The 20,106-nt window shown below is 52.8% G+C and overlaps 1 protein-coding gene across 1 annotated transcript in view; it reads left to right on the top strand.

Moving 5' to 3' along the window:
* Positions 1-20,106, top strand: part of Tpcn1 (two pore segment channel 1) — a 55,196-nt gene that overhangs the window by 30,066 nt on the left and 5,024 nt on the right. Inside the window, exons 4-23 of the mRNA XM_041648092.1 lie at positions 3,562-3,738; positions 4,281-4,394; positions 4,594-4,724; positions 5,436-5,524; positions 6,290-6,324; positions 6,771-6,829; positions 7,017-7,116; positions 10,037-10,153; positions 10,361-10,485; positions 11,359-11,407; positions 11,656-11,719; positions 12,185-12,229; positions 15,222-15,278; positions 15,355-15,408; positions 15,733-15,805; positions 16,611-16,718; positions 17,505-17,576; positions 18,050-18,139; positions 18,906-19,021; positions 19,589-19,635. Coding sequence (XP_041504026.1) covers positions 3,562-3,738; positions 4,281-4,394; positions 4,594-4,724; positions 5,436-5,524; positions 6,290-6,324; positions 6,771-6,829; positions 7,017-7,116; positions 10,037-10,153; positions 10,361-10,485; positions 11,359-11,407; positions 11,656-11,719; positions 12,185-12,229; positions 15,222-15,278; positions 15,355-15,408; positions 15,733-15,805; positions 16,611-16,718; positions 17,505-17,576; positions 18,050-18,139; positions 18,906-19,021; positions 19,589-19,635 — 1,722 coding nt within the window. The remainder of the gene's footprint in view (positions 1-3,561; positions 3,739-4,280; positions 4,395-4,593; positions 4,725-5,435; positions 5,525-6,289; positions 6,325-6,770; positions 6,830-7,016; positions 7,117-10,036; positions 10,154-10,360; positions 10,486-11,358; positions 11,408-11,655; positions 11,720-12,184; positions 12,230-15,221; positions 15,279-15,354; positions 15,409-15,732; positions 15,806-16,610; positions 16,719-17,504; positions 17,577-18,049; positions 18,140-18,905; positions 19,022-19,588; positions 19,636-20,106) is intronic.

The following is a 20,106-nucleotide window of genomic DNA, read 5'->3' as shown; positions in this document are numbered from 1 at the left end:
GTTTGTATGTGTATGTGTGTATGTGTATACATGTGTGTGTATTTATGTGTGTATCTGCATGTGTGTACATGCATGTGTGTATGAGTGCATGTGTATATATGTATGTGTGTATACATGTGTGTGTTTATGTGTGCATCTGTATGTGTGTGCACGCATATGTACGTACATACACATAGAGTCATACACACATCTGAAAGCTTGTTTATGTAAAGAGTCAGTGTAGGCTTGGGGAGAGAGGTCAGTCAAGTGCTTGCTGCACAAATGAGGACCCGAATTCAGATCCCAGGGACTTGATTGTAATTCCAGCCCCGGGGAGGCAGAGACAAGTGGGTCGTGAGGCTGCTGGCCAGTCTAGCCTACTCGTGAGCTCCAGGCCAGTGAAAGACTGAAAGATTCCAAAAATACAAGAACAAAAATCCAGGATGGGTGCCTTGACCTCTGGCCTCCACGTAGCATATACACAGATGAAAGGGTAATAGCTTGCTGGTGGCATTCTTACTTCCTCAGAATCCTACATTATTCAAATTATTTTACAAGAGAAGGTATCTTTTTGGAAATTAAGGGCCAGCGAGATGGCTCAGAAGGTAAAGGTGCTTGTAGCTCAAGCCTGGCAACCTGATGTCCATCCCTTGAACCCTGGGGGTTGTAGACCCAGGGATAGCAGTTGACTAGCCAACAGAAAGTCCTAGACTCAAACCTAGTGGAGATTTGGAAGGAAATAGCCCCCAAAGGGAGTGTAGGATTAGGAGTGTGGCCTTGCTGGAGGAGGTGTGTGACTTTGAGGTCTCACAGATGCTCAAGCCACGCCCAGTGGTTCAGACCTCTTGTTGCCTGTGAGTCAAGATACAACACTCTCAGCTACGTCTCCAGCACTGTGCCTGCCTGTGCGCCACCATGTCCACCATGACGATAATGGGTTGAACCTCTGAACTGTAAATAAGCCACCCCAATTAAACGTTTTCCTGTATAAGAGTTTCTGAGGTCATGGTGTCTCTTCACAGCAATAGAACCCTAACTAAGACAAACCTAATAATGGGTTTCAGGCCAGGTGTGGTGGCTGAAACTGAGGCAGGAGGATCAGCACAAGTTTGGGGCCTGCCTGGTCTTCATAGTGAGTATATGTGGTTAAATCTAGAGTCCTCATATAGAGAACATTTTTTTAAAGATATCTTTTTGTTGTTGCTGTTGTTTTGACAGGGTCTCTCTATGGAGCCCTGGCTTTCCCATAACTCCCTATGTAGACCAGGCTTGTCTAGAACTCATAGAGATCCATCTGCCTCTGCCTCCCAAGTGCTAGAATTCAAAGTGTATGATGCAACTACAGCTGGCTAAGACATCAGTTTAATGATTTTTTATTTTTTTATGTTTATTGTGTTGGAGTAGCATGTGTGACGGGGGTACATGTGTGCATGACAAGGTATGTGTGTGACGGGGTATGCATGTGATGGAGTACATGTATGACGGGGTATGCGTGTGGCAGGGTAGACGTGTGATGGGGTACGCATGTGACAGGATACGTTGTGATGGGGTATGTGTGTGACGGTATGTGTGTGACGGGGTATGCGTGTGGCAGGGTAGACGTGTGATGGGGTACGCATGTGACAGGATACGTTGTGATGGGGTATGTGTGTGACGGTATGTGTGTGACGGGGTATGCGTGTGGCAGGGTAGACGTGTGATCGGGTACGCGTGTGATGGGGTACGCATGTGACAGGATACGTTGTGATGGGGTATGTGTGTGACGGGGTATGCGTGTGATGAGGGTACACATGTGATGGTGTATGCGTGTGATGGGGTACGCATGTGACAGGATACGTTGTGATGGGGGTATGTGTGTGACAAGGTATGTGTGTGATGGGGTACACATGTGACAGGATACGTTGTGATGGGGGTATGTGTGTGACAGGGTACACGTGTGATGGGGTATGCGTGTGATATGGGGTACACATGTGACAGGGTACGTTGTAACAGGGGTACGCATGTGGTGATAAGAAGACAACTTGCGAGGAATTGGTTTCCTTCTACCATACTGGCCCTGTAGCTTGAACTTGGCCATCAGGCTTGGCAGTAAGCACCTCTGCCTGCCACGCCATTTCGCCTGACCCAGCATCAGCTTTTCACAGTAAAGAGCAGAGCAGAACTCAGATCCTAGGATTCCAATCTGTGTTGGAGGGCTGTCCGGGTGGAGTCAGGGCCAGCTCCGCACTCCCAGTTCAGCTCTCTGGTGTATGTGGGTTGCATGTGGGTTGCAGCCCTGGCTGCATTGAGGGTGTCTGCTGCTGGGGGCTTCCTCTTCTCACATATGCCTGTTAACTTTCTCACTCACCCTTGGGTGCCGTGACCTTCGAGGTTCTGGCATGCTGGAGCGAACAGAGAACAGAGACCTGGCTGGGGTGGACAGTCTGTGCACAAGCCCAGAGCTCTCTCTGGGAGCTGCGTTAGGTCCTGTGATGTGGATTCTCGGGCCATCTTTGCTGTTGGGAGTCAACACCCCATCCCCTGGGTTCGTAGCTGAGCCTCCTGTCGGGCTCTCTAGCTATGCCTTCCCTTAGTTGTGCCAGAACCGCACAGTCTAGTAATTTAAAGCAGAGGCTTCCTAACCTTCTGTGCCTGGAGGCCACGATGAGATGGTAGGAGATGCCGCCCTGCACAGACCACAGGGCCTTTCGGCGTCCCGTGGGCACGACCCTGCTTCCTCTGTCTGGCCTGCGGTTTTTCTTCTGTTGCTAATGAGAATAGCAGCTTCCAGCGTTCAGGAAGTGACCCTGTCAGCTACAGCCAAGGCCTCCTCAGCAGGGGAAGAAGGCCATGGGGACTATTGCTGTCCCACCGCCTTCTTGGATGTAGGAGTCTCACACCTCACCTGTCCTTTGCTCTGGGACACTGAACCACTGGGCAGTTGAGGTGTGAGTGAGTGCGGTCCCAGCCTCTGTATGGTGGCATCTGCAGTACGTCATTCATCCTGTGGGGCTCTGTATGTCGTAGGGCACTGAGCAGCGTCCTGGAGTATGACCAAGGCTGTTATTGGGGTGCTGCATCTCCCACATTGGAGAGCCCTAAGCAAGGAGCTGTGTACAGAGAGTGCAGCAGGCTCTCCAGGGCAGCCCCAGTCTTGTTGGGCGTAGTCGTTTGTCTGCTCCTGAGTGTTACCGTTGCTTGGGACTGTTTGATGAAAGGTCTCCTTTCTTCTGCACCTCTGGGGAAGCTCCAGCCTTGTCCTGTCCACCACTGGCCAGGACAGCAAGGAATTTAGTCAGTGCCCACAGCGAAGGCTGGAAAGCCAGGCCAGCCTGCTAGTTTGGCCTATGTGTGAGCTCTTTACTTCAGGCCTAAGAATTTATAGCCCCTAGGGATGGTACTTCTCCACAACCTCTGAGACGTTCTAGTTTGGCAGATTTAAGCAGCGTTTCTTGGCCATCACCAGGCAAAGGTTGGCTGTTCAGCGAGGCTCTCCTGAACCGTGTCTTGGCCTCTGTGACCTGCCCCGCTTCCTGCCCCTCCACCTCTCCAGCATGACACCTCCATGCCTACTCGCATGCTCAAGCTGTCCTGTCTTTGTAGGAAGGCCAGAACAATGACAAGTTCTTCACACACCCCAAGGATGCCCGAGCCCTGGCTGCCTACCTCTTCGCACACAACCACCTCTTCTACCTGATGGAGCTGCTCATCGCCCTGCTCCTGCTGCTGCTGTCGCTGTGCGAGTCACCCGCTGTCCCTGCTCTCCGGCTCGGCATCTACGTGAGTGCTCCAGGGAAAGGAGCCGTGGAGCCTTGCCCGCCACCTAAGGGGACCTAGCGGGGAACATTCTAGAAGGGAAGAGAGTCGACTCAGCTGTTCCCTGCTCCCAGTGGGAGGAGGCGCCCTTCTGTTTCCAGCAACTCCACAGATAGGCTGGGGCCTTGAGAACCCACACGGAGGCGTGTCACACCTGGCCATCCTGTGGTCATGCGTGGGAGAGGCCCACTGAGGGTCTTCCCTGGGTCCCTCTCCTTCCATCCCATGGGGAAGCATAGTTATAGAGTTTGGTATTCACATAGCCCTCTTTTTAAAAGAATTATGTGCGCGGCTGTGTGTGTGTGTGGTGTGTGTGTGGTGTGGTGTGTGTGTGGTGTGGTGTGTGTGTATGTGGTGTGTGTGTGTGGTGTATGTGTGTGTGTGGTGTGTGTGTGGTGTGGTGTGTGTGTATGTGGTGTGTGTGTGTGGTGTATGTGGTGTGTGTGTGTACGTGTGTGTCCCATGGATGGGCTCCCTGAGGATAGCCTTCACCTCTCTGACTGCAGGTTCACGCCACCCTGGAGCTGTTCGCCCTCATGGTGGTGGTGTTTGAACTCTGCATGAAGTTGCGCTGGCTGGGCTTCCACACATTCGTCCGGCACAAACGCACCATGGTCAAGGTAATATATCCATTCCATTGCAGCTTGTTCCCCTAGGTCCCTGTCACACCTGTGGTCTCTGTGGGCTGTGTCAATACCGCGTTTGACCTCCCATCCCAGAGAGAGGCAGAGACAGGAGGAGCCCTGTGGTCCCTGTTGGCTGGGTCAGTACGTTGGAGGCTGGCTCAGGGAGCTAACCACCTTTGACCTCCCATCCCAGACATCTGTCCTGGTGGTGCAGTTCATTGAGGCTATAGTGGTGCTGGTGCGGCAGACGTCCCACGTGCGGGTGACCCGGGCACTGCGCTGCATTTTCCTGGTGGACTGTCGGTACTGTGGCGGAGTGCGGCGGTAAGGCCTGGGGCTTAGCGGTCAGATAGTCCCCTGTGGTTGCCTAGCCATCCTGACTGACAGGGAGGGGAGTGGGCAGGAGCTGAGTTGACTGGCCCCAGCCCAGTCCTGCTTCTGGGGCGAGTGTCAGCACATTAGCTTCAACTTGGCGGTGGTAGGTATTCTGGGGAACACGGCATCCTCACTCTGGCAGAGGGCCTTCCCTATCTTGGTGTATAATCTCTCCAGCCCTACAACATTGGCCTAAAGCTGACTGATTTCTCAGCCCCGTCCTGCAGGCTTCTCCCACCCAGTCCAGAGCCCTGAGCCTGAGCTGACCCAAACCAGAATTAAAGCCCTCTTTGGAGAGTCCATCCTGTCACTTGGCCAGGGACCCCCTGATGGCTGGGCATGAGCGGTGGTCCTTTGTTGCATGTGTACCCTCCAGCCTATACAAAGTGACCTTGGTCCTCCTGGCCACGTGCAGCCTCCTGCCATGCCTTCCCTGTAGGGCACTGTCCCTGGGTGGATGTGGCAGCTTCTACCTTAGTTCTCCCTGTCACCCACTGAATGGAGGCTTCAGGTGCGTTAGGGCTGAGTAAACACGGTGGCCTCCTGGGTGCAGTAGGATGTGGTGTTCAGGTCACACCTCCACCAGCGTGTCCCCCGCCTCAAGGCACAGATGACCCCTCCCACCCCTGCTACCCTTCAGCTGGCTGTCTTTCTCCCCAGCAACCTGCGCCAGATCTTCCAGTCACTGCCGCCTTTCATGGACATCCTCCTGTTGCTGCTCTTCTTCATGATCATCTTTGCCATCCTGGGTGAGCGCCCTGTGTCCCTCCAGTCACGTGTGGGCCATGAAGGCTGCACCCCTGGGGGCGGTACCACAGTGCTGTGCGCCGAGTGGCTCAGCAGCAAAGGCCTCAGCTGCTTGCAGCTCTGGAGGCTGCAAACCCAGCACCTTCCCCTACATCCTCACGTGGTGGAAGGGCTGGGGCAGCCGGGTCTTGGTGTGTAGCCCAGGCTGGCTTAGAACCTTTGAGTGTCCTGCCTCAGTGTCCTGGTGTTGGGATCACATATGTGCACTGCCATCCACTCTTGTTCAGTTCCGTTTGTCATCTATGTGGTGGCAGGGTGTTTTCCCTGGGTCATAATTCTGAGGTTCCTGAGGAAGGAAGGAGTAACATCCCTGCCCAGGGCCTGGCTGCCATGTCCTCTAAGCGCAGAGACAGTCTGTCCGCAGCCTGCATCTATGATCCTTCCCGCAGATGTGATTAGTTTAAAAACCTTGCATCTTAAAATTCAATTTTATGCAAATTTTTTTTTTTTTTTTATGCAAAATTTATACAGATTTTCAGCCCTTTTCCATGGCTAGACCAGACAGAGCCAGCACTCACTCCCAGGTGTCCGCAGACTTGCATACAGCAGCATGACTTCCTCCAGAGAGCACGCGTGTTCTCCAGAGTGCTGCAGTCCTCCCCAGCCTCCCCTCCAGCCCTCATTCACTTAGACCCCCACTCCCTGCGCACACTCATGGGTGCTCCGCTTAACTCCACTCCTGGTCTCTTTTTTCTACCACATTCTAGGTTTCTACTTATTTTCCACTAACCCTTCCGACCCAGTAAGTAAATAGGTCTTGGTCCCTTGTTTTACAGGGAGACTTTTCTGCCAAACAGGGTAGGTGGGAGGATCCTGGCCATGTTAGAAGGGGCACCCTGCCAGGTTTCTGGTTCCCAAGAGTCCCCATCCCTCGGACCTGCTTTCTCTGAGAGCTGAGGGGCACCCTTTTCCTCTTCTTATGGGCAAAGATCATGTTTGGAATGTTGGAACATTCTGATAGAGAATGGAGGAGGGGATCTCACTGCAGGGACATGTGATACCCTGGGAACAGTCCCTCACCTCTTTAGCTGGTAGACTGCTCTCATCAGCACAGCTCACGAAGCTCAGGCCTGCATGGGTGCTGCACCTCTGCTTTGATGCCCATTGTATCTGAAGGAGGAAGGGGGAGAGGGGCACCCTGGATGTGACTGTCCAGGCCGTCCACACATCCCCACCCTTTCCTTGTAGTACTTCAACACCTTGGAGAACAGCATTGTCAACCTGTTCGTTCTTCTCACCACAGCCAAGTAAGCCTGGGCCCACTCCCTCTGCTGGCTCTGGCCCCACTCCAGCCCCGGGCTGTCTCCTTCCTCCCGAGGTCCTCCCCCATCGCAGTGCACACGGGGCTGAGTGGAGGGAAAGGGGGTAGCTTGAGTGCAGGGGAGCAGCTGCAAGGTGCATCCTTAGACGTTGAGGTGAGCCTCTGCAATGCAGCTTTCCAGACGTGATGATGCCCTCCTACTCCCGGAACCCGTGGTCCTGCATCTTCTTCATCGTGTACCTCTCCATCGAGCTGTACTTCATCATGAACCTGGTGAGTATCTGTCTTGGCTCTACTACAGCGCTGGGCCCCCGGGGACAGAGATGTCAGGACATCCAGCAGCTGTGTGTGTGGTGCCCTACAGAATGCTGTGAGGATTCCCCACCTCTGTGCCACCATTGCTGTAGATGGTGCTGGATTGCACAGAGAGGAGGTTCTCACCGCTGCATCTTTTCCTCCTTACAGTAAACGTTTTGTCCTATTGAAGCCAGCCAGGCACTGTGCATAGATGCAGGACAGCCATGCTGTGGTTTCATTACCATCATATGCAGGGGAGGCAGCGGAGAGTCAGGCCGACAAAGGGACATGTGTGCCCATCACCACACAGCTCAGAGTAGCTTGGTACTGCATCCTGTCTCATTATATGCCAGGAACTTCTGCCCCATTAATGTAAACCATGAGATAACCCAAGCAGGATGTGTTCTATGAGGGACACAAAGTCCCTGTGCACACTGGGCTGGCTCAGGGCACCAGCGGTGTTTGCTGACATCAAGACTGTAGCCAACACTAGGCGGAGACTCATAGCAACAGCAGAGTGAGCAGAGACCAGGGCTTCCCATAGTTTCCTGGTTTTGTGGTGTTGTGAATAGAACTCACATCCTTTCTGATGCTGGCGAAGCTGACCACCCCTGGACCACCCCTATCCCATTGCAGTTGACTTTTACGGGCCCGGATTTATGTGGGGCTGGGGATTGAACTGGGGGCCAGCTGAGCCACGTACCTCAGCTCTTATTTGTGAACATCTTAAAAACATCCTTGAGTTGATCCCCATAATCGACCCAGGACAGAAACGGAAAGCAGACTGGAGAGATGGCATGGTGGTTATAGGCATTTACTGCCCTGGGTGAGAACCCGTTGTTGGCTCCCAGCATCTCCAGTGATGACTCAGTTCCCCTGACCACCGAGAGGTGCCAGGAGAAGCAGATTCTCTTTTCCTCTTCTCTCGCCAGTTGAGACTCAGAAACCCCACAAGGTGAGGGACTTGTCCCCACAGGTCAGCAAGCAGTGTTACCACAGACACTGCCTGGCTTCCTCAATACAATGCCCACTGTCCCACAGACGCAGCCCTCACTCACCTCAGTGGGAGCAGGAAACATTTATTCTGGAACTAAACAAGTGACCGTGGCCTGGGAACACAGCTTGAGGTTACCCCGAGTCCTGTGTTCCGTGGTAACGTGGCCACCAAGGTTTGTTGTGACACTCTTCAAACATTGTGGTGGAACTGCCGTTAGGGAAGGAGGAGGAGAGCCCTGCTGTGGACCTCAGGTGCCAGCCGAGGGCACTCTTAGCCTTTGGATTGGTGCCTGGTTTGTATATCCTGAAGGATTTCCTTAATAGCCACAACGGCAAGGTCGCATGCAGAGATGGTTTAAATGGCTGTAAAGGAACTGAGGTAGTTTGTAATTAGGTTCCTGGCCAGCCAGGCCCCAAGGTCTCCACAGTTTCTGAAGATTTAATCAGCCTGTGGTCAGGCTGTGTATGTGCTTTCTGGCTACTTTTCCCATACCACTTCCAGACAGCGCCAGACCCACAAGTCTTGGTCCCCAAACTTCAGGCAGCTGTGACCACCAGGGGACCCCTCTGCTTCTGGCTCACTCATTGCATATTGGGGTTCCTACAACCCCCATTTCAGGATCAGTAATTTCCTCAGTGACTCGCAGAACAAGGGAGATGTGTTTGTAGGTTGTAGTACAGGAACTACAAGGGGCAGGTGGAGATCTGTATTGGCACAGTGGACGTCCTCCTGTCCCCTCCTGACTTGCCCCCACAGGTACCTCCCCATGTTAGACCTCTGGAAGTTTCCACAGAGACTGTTACATAGGCAGGGTGGGAGTGTGGACAGCCACAGGGAACTGTGCAGAAAGAACATGGCATAGTTCTTCCAGGTTGCATGGGAAATCCTGTCCACCTTAACCTCCCCTCCAGAATGGGGCAGAGCTGGAGGGTCTGAAGACTAGACAAAAGGAAAAGCAGAGAATTTCTGTGTGACCAGTACCAAGTCAAAACAGCATGGAAGACTGGGACCTGGTGCAGTAACCCTGGCACTCAGGAAGTGGAGGCAGGGGGACAGCAAGCTCCAGACCAGCCATATAGCTACAAAGTGAGACAGTGTCTCAAGAAATAAGAGAGGGGGCCAGTGTGATAACTCAGCAGGTAAAAGCGCTCATAGCCTCACAGCCTGAAGAGCAGAGAATGGACCTCCAAAAGGTGTTCTCTGATCTCCACACACACTGACACACACAGACACATACAGATGCGTGCATGTGTGTGCACAGTAATTACTTTTAGTGTGTTTTATTGGCACCCAACCACACCCTGTGTTTACTCTCATTGGTGGCTGATCTCTCCTTGGAACAGTCCCACAGGATTGAGTAAACTGTGACAGAGCCCATGGGCCCACGCCTCCTCAAGTCTTTCCTGTGTGGCCTTTGGTAGAAAAATGCTCGCCTTCGATCTACCTGAAAAGCAATGGGGGGGGGGGGGGGTGCAATCTGAAGCAGCAGAAAGAACAGGAGAGCTCACTCGAAACAGCTTCGAAAGACGAAGTCTGTCAGATCTTCCCCACCCTCCGTTCCCCTCCTTATGAACTGACTTTGCTCTGGGGCAGTTCTAGAATGTTCCTTCCTGGCATGCAGCCCCCAGCTCCTCCCCCACACACTTCCTGGAACCTTACATGAAACTGATGCACAAGAAAAGTGACCATGGTAGAAGGAGGAGGCTCCAGGGTTGAAGTCCCTGGCCTGTCCTCTGGCCAGCAGGGGCCAGCTATGGGGGATAGAAGAGGGGGTCTGAGGAAAACCCAGTGATGGTGTCTTCAGGAGAGAGATGTGCAGATGTCCCTGTCCTGGGTAGTGCAGCGACCCCCTAAGACACACTCAGAGGGCAGCTGAGGCTCCACGCTTGTCCTCTGCAGCTCCTGGCCGTGGTGTTCGACACCTTCAATGACATCGAGAAGCGCAAGTTCAAGTCTCTGCTGCTGCACAAGCGAACTGCCATCCAGCACGCCTACCGCCTGCTTGTCAGCCAGCGGGTAGGACTGTGGGGGCCAAATCGTGGACAGGGACTTCATTCTCTCTCCCTACCCAAAGTACCCCTTTTTGGTGTGGCAGAGTTGCTGACCCTGTAGCTGCCATATTGCCCCGTGGGAGAAAATGCAGTTTCCCAAATGCATATCTGAATAACTGCCCCGGGCATGGTACCATCTGTTTTCCACCACACTGCCTTCCCTCTCCCCCAGAGGCCGGCCGGCATTTCCTATAGACAGTTCGAAGGCTTGATGCGCTTCTACAAGCCCCGGATGAGTGCCAGAGAACGCTTCCTGACTTTCAAGGCCCTGAATCAGAGCAACACTCCTCTGCTCAGGTGAGAGCCAGGAGCCACGTGGGAGAGCAGTCCTGGGCTAGGAGGCGGGGTGCACTTTACACCACAGCTCTCAGGTGGTCATGTCCATTGGTAATCTGCAAGCCACAGACACCCAGTGACAGTCCACTTCAGTCTGGTTTGACTGAGAAGAAATGTTTGAAGCTGGGTGAGGTGGTTCATACCTCTAATGCTAGCACATAATAGCCTGAAGCAGGCAGATTGGAAATTTAATGCCACCCTGAGCTATGTAGTGAGGTTGAGGCCAGCTTGGACTATTTCGGGTCTTGCCTCAAAAACAAACAAACAAACAAAGATGAATAGCCAGAAAAGGTGAGATGACTCAGTGGGGCAAGCGCCTGGTGATTGGCGTTTCATCCCTGGGACCCACGTGGTGGAAGGAGGGCATCAGTTCCTGAAAGTTGTCCTCTGACCTCCACGCACACACACACACCCTTCACTCCACCTTGGAAGGACTGAGTCCGAGGTTCTTCAGTTTCGATGCTGGCCTTGAGGCTGGTAAACACCACGGATGCTGTGCACTCTGCTGGACACCGCCTGCTGTGGAAGTGGGGGCTCCCTGAACTGAAAGCACCATTTTGTCCGTGCCTGGAGGCCTCTGTTCCCCTAAGGGGCAGTGGTCCAGGGCTCTCTGTCCAGGGCAGATGTGGTTACTGTGGACTAAGTGGATTGAGTCATCCTCACCCCTGGGGGACAAAGGCATTCAGGATGCTGCAGGTGAGGGCCCTGACAGTTCTGGGCCCTTCAAGATGTCCATCTCCCTGTGAGAGGCAGCCGTGGATAGGTGGGGGAGCAGAAGCTGAATGTCATGTGACTGCCTTGCGGGTGACTGCCTTTTCACTTTGCTTGTGACAGCCTGAAGGACTTCTATGATATTTACGAAGTTGCTGCTCTCCAGTGGAAGGTGAGAGTCCTCCCTTCTGCACACAGCGGTTGGGGAAGGCAGCTCAGCCTGCAGTGGGGCTCAGACATCTCAGCCACAACAGGGATCCCAACCCCATGACCCAGCCTTCCCACGCTTACCTTCTCAGAGAGATGGGTCATATGCAGATATTGACCTTGCATGGAGCACTGTGGGCACTCAGCCCCTGTGGAGGCCTGAGATAGGCTCTAGTCCCTGACCCCATCTCCCCTGGACCCTCTGCATTGCAGGCAAAGAAGAACAGACAGCATTGGTTTGATGAGCTTCCCCGGACGGCCTTCCTTATCTTTAAAGGTGAGTGTGTGTGACTCAACAGGGAAGTAAGCAGTTAGCTCCAGAACCAGGAAGAACCAGGGCTGACCAGGCACCCATAATCACAGTACTGGAGAGGCTGAGTCAGGATAATGGCAAGTTTGAGATCATTTTGTGCTACATAGCCAAACCCCATCTCAAAAATAAATAAATAAGTAAAAGAAAGTTAAACCAGAGGCTTACATCACTGTTCTTCATGGATTCATTACCCTTTAGTTCAAGGCCAGTTTTTTGGTGTTTTTTTTTTTATTTTGTATTTTGGTTTTGGTTTTGGTTTTTTTCGAGACAGGGTTTCTCTGTGTAGTCCTGGCTGTCCTGGAACTCACTCTGTACACCAGGCTGGTCTCGAACTCAGGGATCCGAGTGCTGAGCGCTGGGGTTAAAGGCGCACACCCATGCCTGGCTGCTTGGACATTTCTAACCTTAACATCTCTTCTCTTCAAACAGGAATTAACATCCTTGTGAAGTCCAAGGCCTTCCAGTATTTCATGTGTAAGTGGACGCCATCACAGCTCCGGGCCCCTGCCCTTCTGAGTCCTTTGTTCTTGAAGGTGAAAGGGCAAGAGATCAGAAGGCGCCAAGCACGTGGCTCAGGCACTGGGGTCTGTCCAGGCACACCTGGATTACCATGCTTGTTGCATGTGGTCCCTTCCTGGTCTTCTGGATGCTCGGTTCAGCTCTGTGTCTCTGCTGTAGACCTAGGTCCTTTGGGACCACAGTGGTTAGCTACGGAAGACGGGGTCTGTTTTCTCTGCCTTCCCCCAGGTACTTACCCCATATCTGGTGCTTGCGTTCATAGGCACATGTGATTCTTTTGGGGGAAAAGGATTCTAGCCAAGCGTGGTGGCTCATGACAGTGGTCCCAGCACTTGGGAGGCTGAGGCAGAGAGATTGCCGTAAGTTTGAGGCTAGCGTGGGCCAACACCAAAACCTTATCTGAAGAAAATAGACTAGGGCTGGAAGTACCACTCGGTGGTAGAGTCCTTGCCTGGCATTCAGGAAGCCCCAGGTCCATCCCTGCATCACACAGAGGTCACGGTGGAGCAGCAGTCCGCGTCCACGGCACATTTCACGTGCTCAGGGCTCAGCGCGGCTCTCAGACCATCCACAGATTCTGTCTAGCAGGCGAGCTCTGATTCCTTCTGGGAGGAAGAGATGTTCATAGGCCACAGCTTGAGTACAGTGCTCATGACTGATTCCAGGTTTCCCGCAGTGTTCAGAGGCTTGATTTAAATCAAGGAGGCAGAAATCCATAGAAACCAGCCTCCTGGGTAAGGCGGATCTTCCTGGACCCCATCATCAGTAAGAAGCATGCCGTACACATCTATTTTCATTTTTATTTTATTTATGTAGGTTTTATCTTTGAGACAGGGTCTCACTCTGGAACCGACTGTCCCACCATTTACCCTTTATTCCAGGCTGGCCTTGAATTGCAGGGTCCTCCCATTTCCGCTGCCAAAGCATTGATGTGAGGCAACACGTAGGCCTTTAATCCCAGCACTCAGGAGGTCGAGGCAGGTGTCTCTGTGAGTTTAAGGCCAGGCTGGCCTACAGAGTGTGTTACAGGACAGCCATGACTACACACAGAAAACCTGTCTCGAAACACCACCCCCCCCAAACCCAAAACAAACAGACAAATTAAGAGTCTATGTTGATGCTTCATTTTCAGTAGCTCGTTACTCTGATATATCTTATTCCCAGTCTTAACATGAGAGTCCCCTGCAGCATAAGCACAGGACCTGTGACCCATGGTGTGACCCTGTGTCACCTGGAAAATCGCCTCAGGACACACACTAATTTGCCTAGTGTGCTTCAGGTCCCAGAAATAGGTCCTGTCTATTATGTGGGCAGGTCGCCAACTCCACACACACATTCGTCTTTTCTGTTGTATTGAGACAGCCCCGGCTGCTCTGAAACTAACAGAATGCTGGCTGCCTCGGTTTCCCAGGTGTCCGGATGAAAGGTGTGTGCCACTACACCGGTTTTCTTTATTTCATTTTATTTTGGATTTTTGTATGTATGTATGTATATATATATATATATATGCAATAATATATATAATTAATAATATATTTAAATTATTGATTTTTATTGAGCTCTACATTTTTCTCTGTTCCTCTCCCTTACTCTCCCCTCCCCTTAACCCTCTCCCAAGGTCCCCATGCTCCCAATTTACTTAGGAGATCTTGTTTTTTTCTACTTCCCATGTAGATTAGATCCATGTATGTCTCTCTTAAGGTCCTCATTGTTGTCTAAGTTCTCTGGATTGTGATTTGAAGGCTGTTTTTTTTTTGTTTATGTTTATATGGTAATTGTCTTTCTGGGTTTAGGTTATCTCACTCAAAATGATATTTTCTAGCTCCATCCATTTGCCTGCAAATTTCAAGATGTCGTTATTTTTTTCTGCTGTGTAGTATTCCATTGTATAAATGTACCACATTTTTCTTCATTCATTCTTTGGTCGAGGGGCATTTAGGTTGTTTTCAGGTTCTATCTATGACAAACAATGTTGCTATGAACATAGTTGAGCACATATCCTTGCGACATGGTTGAGCATTCTTTAGATATATTTGGTAGCATTTTTATATGCTTTCAAGTCAAATTTTCAAAACAAATTATATTCAAGTAAGTATAGATTATATCCATTACCTCCCAATGGGTAACTTTTATTGTGACTTATGCTGCCTCAAAAAAACAGTGCATGCATATAACTTCTATCTTAAATACTTAAGCACATTTTAGGCACCCTTCCCCCACTATGGTGTGTTTCAGTGGTTAAGAAAGAGTAGATACCATTGCATAATATCACACAGAGAGGGACCACATGGTCTTCCGTGCCCCTTGGCAAATGTTATCAGTCTATTCAAACAGTCACCGACTCCCATCATGGACATATTTCTTTATCTGGTTGCTGGTCCCGGGGTCATTTCCAGACGTGTGAGTGGTGGGTGGAAGGTTCATACATATGTGCGATGTTACTGTGTTCGTGCAGGCATTTTGAGGAAAGCAAAGTTTTATGTTTATTTTATGAGTAGGACTGCTTTGCCTGCCCGTGTATCTGTGCACTGCATGTGTGCCTGAGCACTTAGAAGTCAGAAGAGGGCGGCAGATCCCTGGGACTGCAGTTACGATGGTTGTGAACCACCATCTCGGTGCTGGGAACTGGACCCAGGCTCTCTGCAAGAGCAACAGGGGGTCTTAACATCACACAGTCAATTCACAGTCAGACAAGCTCATGCCATCTGTGTTGACAACTTGGGCTCATCTGAACATCTGAACTCAGTTGCTATAGTGACACAAACTGTGTCATTCCTGGCCGTTTCCTAAGGGCGATGTCGGTCAGTAGTGAGAACTCTAAGCAGAGGAGGGATCCTCCGGGGACAATGTGTGGCCTTGGCCTTTTCTGTTCACACCCTGTGGGTTCTTGCCCTGTAGGCTGGCAGGCTGGTCCCTCTGACCCCCTCTCATGGCTTCTCTGTTGCAGACTTGGTGGTAGCTGTCAACGGGGTGTGGATCCTGGTGGAGACATTCATGTTGAAAGGTGAGCTGCAGCAGTGACCTTTCCCTGCCCTACTCAAGGCCCCAGCTGACACAGCTGCCACGTCTCTGTCTTCCAGGTGGGAATTTCATCTCGAAGCATGTGCCCTGGAGTTACCTTGTGTTTCTCACCAGTAAGTGTGCTGCCTGACTCTGCCCACCTGCTGGCTTAAACCCAGCTGTGAGAGCTCTGACTGCAGCATCTCATGGCTCACCCCTAAAACAGAACCTTAAAGGACCCCATCTTAGAGGTTTAGTCTGACTTTCTTACCCTGTTTCAAATCCCTGGATTTCTCACAACCCTCTACCATGTCCCTCAGCCTGGCCTCCCTCTTGCTGTCTCCTCTACCATGTCCCTCAGCCCGGCCTCCCTCTAGCTGTCCCCGTCACCACGTTCCTCAGCTGGCCTTTAGCTGGTCAGGCTCAGATCAGCCCCTGATGTTTTCTTCTTCTCTTAGTCTATGGAGTTGAACTGTTCATGAAGGTGGCTGGCCTGGGTCCTCTGGAGTACCTGTCCTCTGGATGGAACTTGTAAGTCGAGCACATGGTCTCCCTGGGGCTGAAGTGTTTGTGGCAGCCATCCTCTCCCCACCCACACCCAAAGGGCAGGTAGCTCTGAGGATACACTTGGAGGGTCAGAGAACAGCAAGTTCTGTCGCCTATGATTCAAGACTCCTGGGGCTCTTACTTGAAGCCTTTAGGGCCACCCACACCAGTTCCCACTGGCCCCCAGAGCTGGCTCTTAGTCATCAGACTTAATCTCTCCCATTAAAACCACAAGGGCTCTGGGCATGATTAATCCCAGCACTTGGGAGGCAGCAGCAGGCAGCTCTCTGTGAGTTCAAGGCCAGCCTGATCTACATAGTGAGTTCCAGAATAGTCAGGGCTAGATAGATAAACCCTGTCTCAAAAAACAAAAAGCAAAACCCCCCAAACCACAAGGGCCACAGAAGGTGTCACCTCCTCTTGGCTGGCAGTGAAAAAAACCAGAGCTGGTGCGTCTTGAGTCCTGCCTTCAGTTCCTCAGCGTGGCCAGGTCCCAGTGTGACCAGCCCTCCAGAGGCTACTGAGGCCAAGGCTTCTACCCTGTGCCTAGAGCAACACCATCTACGTAGGCTGTTTTCAGGGACGTGCGCCCTGGGGTCAGAATGCCAAGGCTGAAGCGTAGGCCTGAGCTGTGGCTGGGGGATGGCCAGCTGGGCGATGTTCATTGTCCTGTGGACTATACCCCGTGACTGGTCAGGACTCTGAAGCTGGCTAAGAGCAGGGCTGCCAGAGGAAGTGGTGGAAGGGGTCTGGGATGTCACTAACAAACTGGCTTCTCCCCTGGCTCCAGGTTCGATTTCTCGGTCACAGCATTTGCCTTCCTGGGACTGCTCGCACTGACACTCAACATGGAGCCCTTCTATTTCATTGTGGTCCTACGTCCCCTTCAGCTGCTCAGGTGACCTGCAGGGAGGGCTAGGGAATGGGCAGTGGGTGTTGGGTGGTGGGAACCCTTGGCTCAGCCGAGGTTCACTGGCTCGCATGGGCCCTGCAGGATAGGGGCACACAGTGCTCTTGATTAGCAGAACAGTCGGGCCTATGGCCCAGGAAGAGCCACACTGCCCACTTGCCCGGTCTTCAGTTAGGGTGTCTCACCTTTGAGGACTAGAGTGATGTCCCAGGCCTCTGCTCTCGCCTGTCTCAACCTCTGTTCTTGGGCCCTTTGCCCCTGGCATCCCACTTGCCTACCTGTCTTCCTTGGGGTTTGGCTCTCCGAGCCTCAGGAGTCAGGGCTGCTTTACTGCCAAGGGGTTCTACCATGTCCCCACTCCCTGCCATCCAAGAGCAAGTCCACTGTGGCTTGTCCCTTTTTTGCACATCCGCCTTTTGAGGTCTCCGAGTGTGACATCCCCTTTCCTGGTCTTGTTGTCCTGTCTGAGCTGCTGGCTTCATCTGTCCACTCCAGTGGGGGGAGGGACACTTGCTGCTTTTTTTAAAACCATATAATACAATATGAGGCTGGCACGGTCTGTAACTCCTCCGCAGGTCTTGGCCTGCGCCAGTGTCCCAGGTCTGCCCTTACGGTGCCACATTTTGAGTCTTGAGCTCAGCTTCGCAAGGTTTCTCATCCTCATCTTCACGTGGGGAGAGGAGGGCTTACAGGGTTCTGGTCCATCTGACGAAGTGGGCTGTGGCCATGCCCCTGCCTCTGTGGTTCCAGCAACACGGTGCTCTCGTCACTCAGGTTATTTAAACTGAAGAAACGCTATCGCAATGTGCTGGACACCATGTTTGAGCTGCTGCCACGAATGGCCAGGTACTGCCCGCCTCTCAGCCTACAGGTCCAGGCGGTATGAGGCTCGTGTAGGGGTTCAGGGGAAGCAGGAACAAGGAGGAATCCCAGGAAGGCTGGATTCAGGGAGTCTGGGGGGCTCTTCAAAGAGACAGAATCTGGACCATAGAGGTCCCCTCGGCAGTGCTGACCTGGCTGAGCTGTCTAGTGGGGAGGGCAGAGAGCTGTCAACTTAACCACCTGTGTCTACGTTCACAGGTAAGGGGTCACCTGTGAGCCTACTTTCACAGGTAAGGGGTGCATCTCTGGTTAAGGGGCATCTGTCCCTAGCGTCCCCCACCATGAGCCACGCGGCCCCTCCCCTGCAGATACTTTTCGGTGGTCACTTGGCCAGGGCTAGGGGCATGCCTCCCGCAGTCAGTGCCGGGGGACCAGGACGCGCTGCAGCTACCGCCCCCCTCACCCACCCTGACGGCCCTGTCCCTCTGCCTCCCCAGCCTCGGCCTCACACTGCTCACCTTCTACTATTCCTTCGCCATCGTGGGCATGGAGTTCTTCAGCGGGCGACTGTACCGCAACTGCTGCAAGTATGCGCCCGGCGCGGGCAGCCTACTCCTAGGCTGGGCACACAGAGCTGAGGGACAGTTTGGGAGCCAGGGTCGCCCATCCCTAGCAGAGCTCAGGCCTCAATCGACACACCCCTCCTCACCCCTCTTACACTGTCCAGGAGAGGCTGGGACCTGGCAAGAGTCTAGACAGATGAGCTTGGCAAGAAGATCACAGGGATGAGGGATGAAGAGCCAGGTGACACCTCTGTGGCCCTAACCTATCCCCTCCTCTCTAAAAGGATATGAGCAAGGTCCACTATTGATATGACCTTGAATACTGATAGGTCACCAGTGACCCTGGTACCAAGAGCCCATAATGACGGTCCCCACAGTACTCAAGTACACATCCCAGACCTCCCTTCAGGGTCCGTGTACCGCTCAGCTGGGGACTCAGGACATAGCCTTGTTAGCCAGCTCCCTGGTGCATGGGCACCTAACTTCTACAAATGGCAGCATGGATTTTAACAGAAGAGTAGAAACCTGGAGTGTGGCAAACAGGGTCCCCTCCAGGTGGGGTAACTGGGCTGGCATACATGGGCAGTGCTCCAGAGAAGCCTAGGAGGACAGAGAAGGCCCTCACTACCTCCAACTCGACCTTTGGGGTGCAGGCACACCAGTGATTACGCTTAGGGTAGGATATGGGTGGCACAAGGAGACCCCTAGTCAGGCCTTGTTTTGCATGCTTGTCCCAGAGAGGGTGGTCAGTCATCTTGTGACCCTCCTGCCCTCTTGTGCCCTTCGTCAGCTCCAGCACGGTAGCTGATGCCTACCGATTTATCAACCACACGGTGGACAATAAGACCAAGATAGAGGACGGCTACTACTATCTCAATAACTTTGACAACATCCTCAACAGCTTTGGTGAGTGAGTCCCGGGGGGTCCTCCCAGCCTTGGTCTTCCCGCTCTTCATAGCCACTGAGCGTCCTTCCTGGAGTCCCCTGAACTCACAGCAGTGTCGTGCGGTTGGAGCACAGGCAGATCCAGGCTCGCTCAGCTAACAGACCTCACCATGAAGGAGAAGGAAGAGGTCCTAGCCCAGCTGCAAGCCAGCATGGCACACCTACCTTCAGTGCCATCAGAGGGAACCCAGCACAATAGCGCTGTTTCAGTAGTCAGGCAGCCCCTGACCGAGGCCCCAGGGCTCCTCGCTACTCTGGTTCCTTACAAAAGCATAGGAGGGACACAATACTGGCGTAGCCTTTCAAGAGAAGGGAGAGCCCCCCTTGCTCCCATCACACACCCAGTTAAGTCTGCTGCTCGCTCCGCTCCTCACTACCAGCCTCAGCCAGACCTGGCCCAAGGGGCTCTTCAGGCAAAGGGCACACTTTTCGGAGGATGGGTTGGTTGGCAGGTGCCCCTGTAAGCAGTTACTCAGGGGCAGAGAGGCCCTTTGACATTGGCCTAAGGCATGCCCCCTTCCCTTGCAGTGACCTTGTTTGAGCTCACAGTTGTCAACAATTGGTACATCATCATGGTAAGCTCTGGCCCCCCACCTTTGTCCTCTCTCGGGGCTGGGGTGCATTTCCCTTACAGTCCCCACAGGGTGTGGGGTCCTTTATCATGCTTTAGTGGAAAGCCCCAGTGTGTGCACCGCCCATGGCTCCGTGCTACCGGCTGTCTCCCTTCCTCCATGCACCGTGACAGCCTCTGGGCATCTGACCATGGGTCAACAGTGTGACATGCCAGGCCCTGTGGTGGTGTGCCAGCTGCTTGGGAGGATGAGGCAGGAGGATCACTTTAGTTCACAGATTCTGTTTCTAAAATAAAGAAAAAATACGGTGAGGGTGGGAGGGTAGGAGCAGGGGGGAGGACCCCCCCCATTCTTTAAATTCTCTCCAGTCGAAGACTTGCCTGTGCTGACCTGGGCTCCAGTCAGCCGTGCTGGAGAGGGCTGGGGACTGATGCTACAGAAAGGAGTACTCAGATCCAGGGAGCAGGAGGAGAT

The sequence above is a fragment of the Microtus oregoni genome, unplaced genomic scaffold (assembly GCF_018167655.1).
Source record: "Microtus oregoni isolate MIOR12 unplaced genomic scaffold, Mior012 000003F_ref0000135, whole genome shotgun sequence".
In the NCBI taxonomy this organism is placed as follows: Eukaryota; Metazoa; Chordata; class Mammalia; order Rodentia; family Cricetidae; genus Microtus; species Microtus oregoni.
The sequence above is the reverse complement of the archived record's forward strand: the minus strand, read 5'-3'. Positions and strand labels throughout refer to the sequence as shown.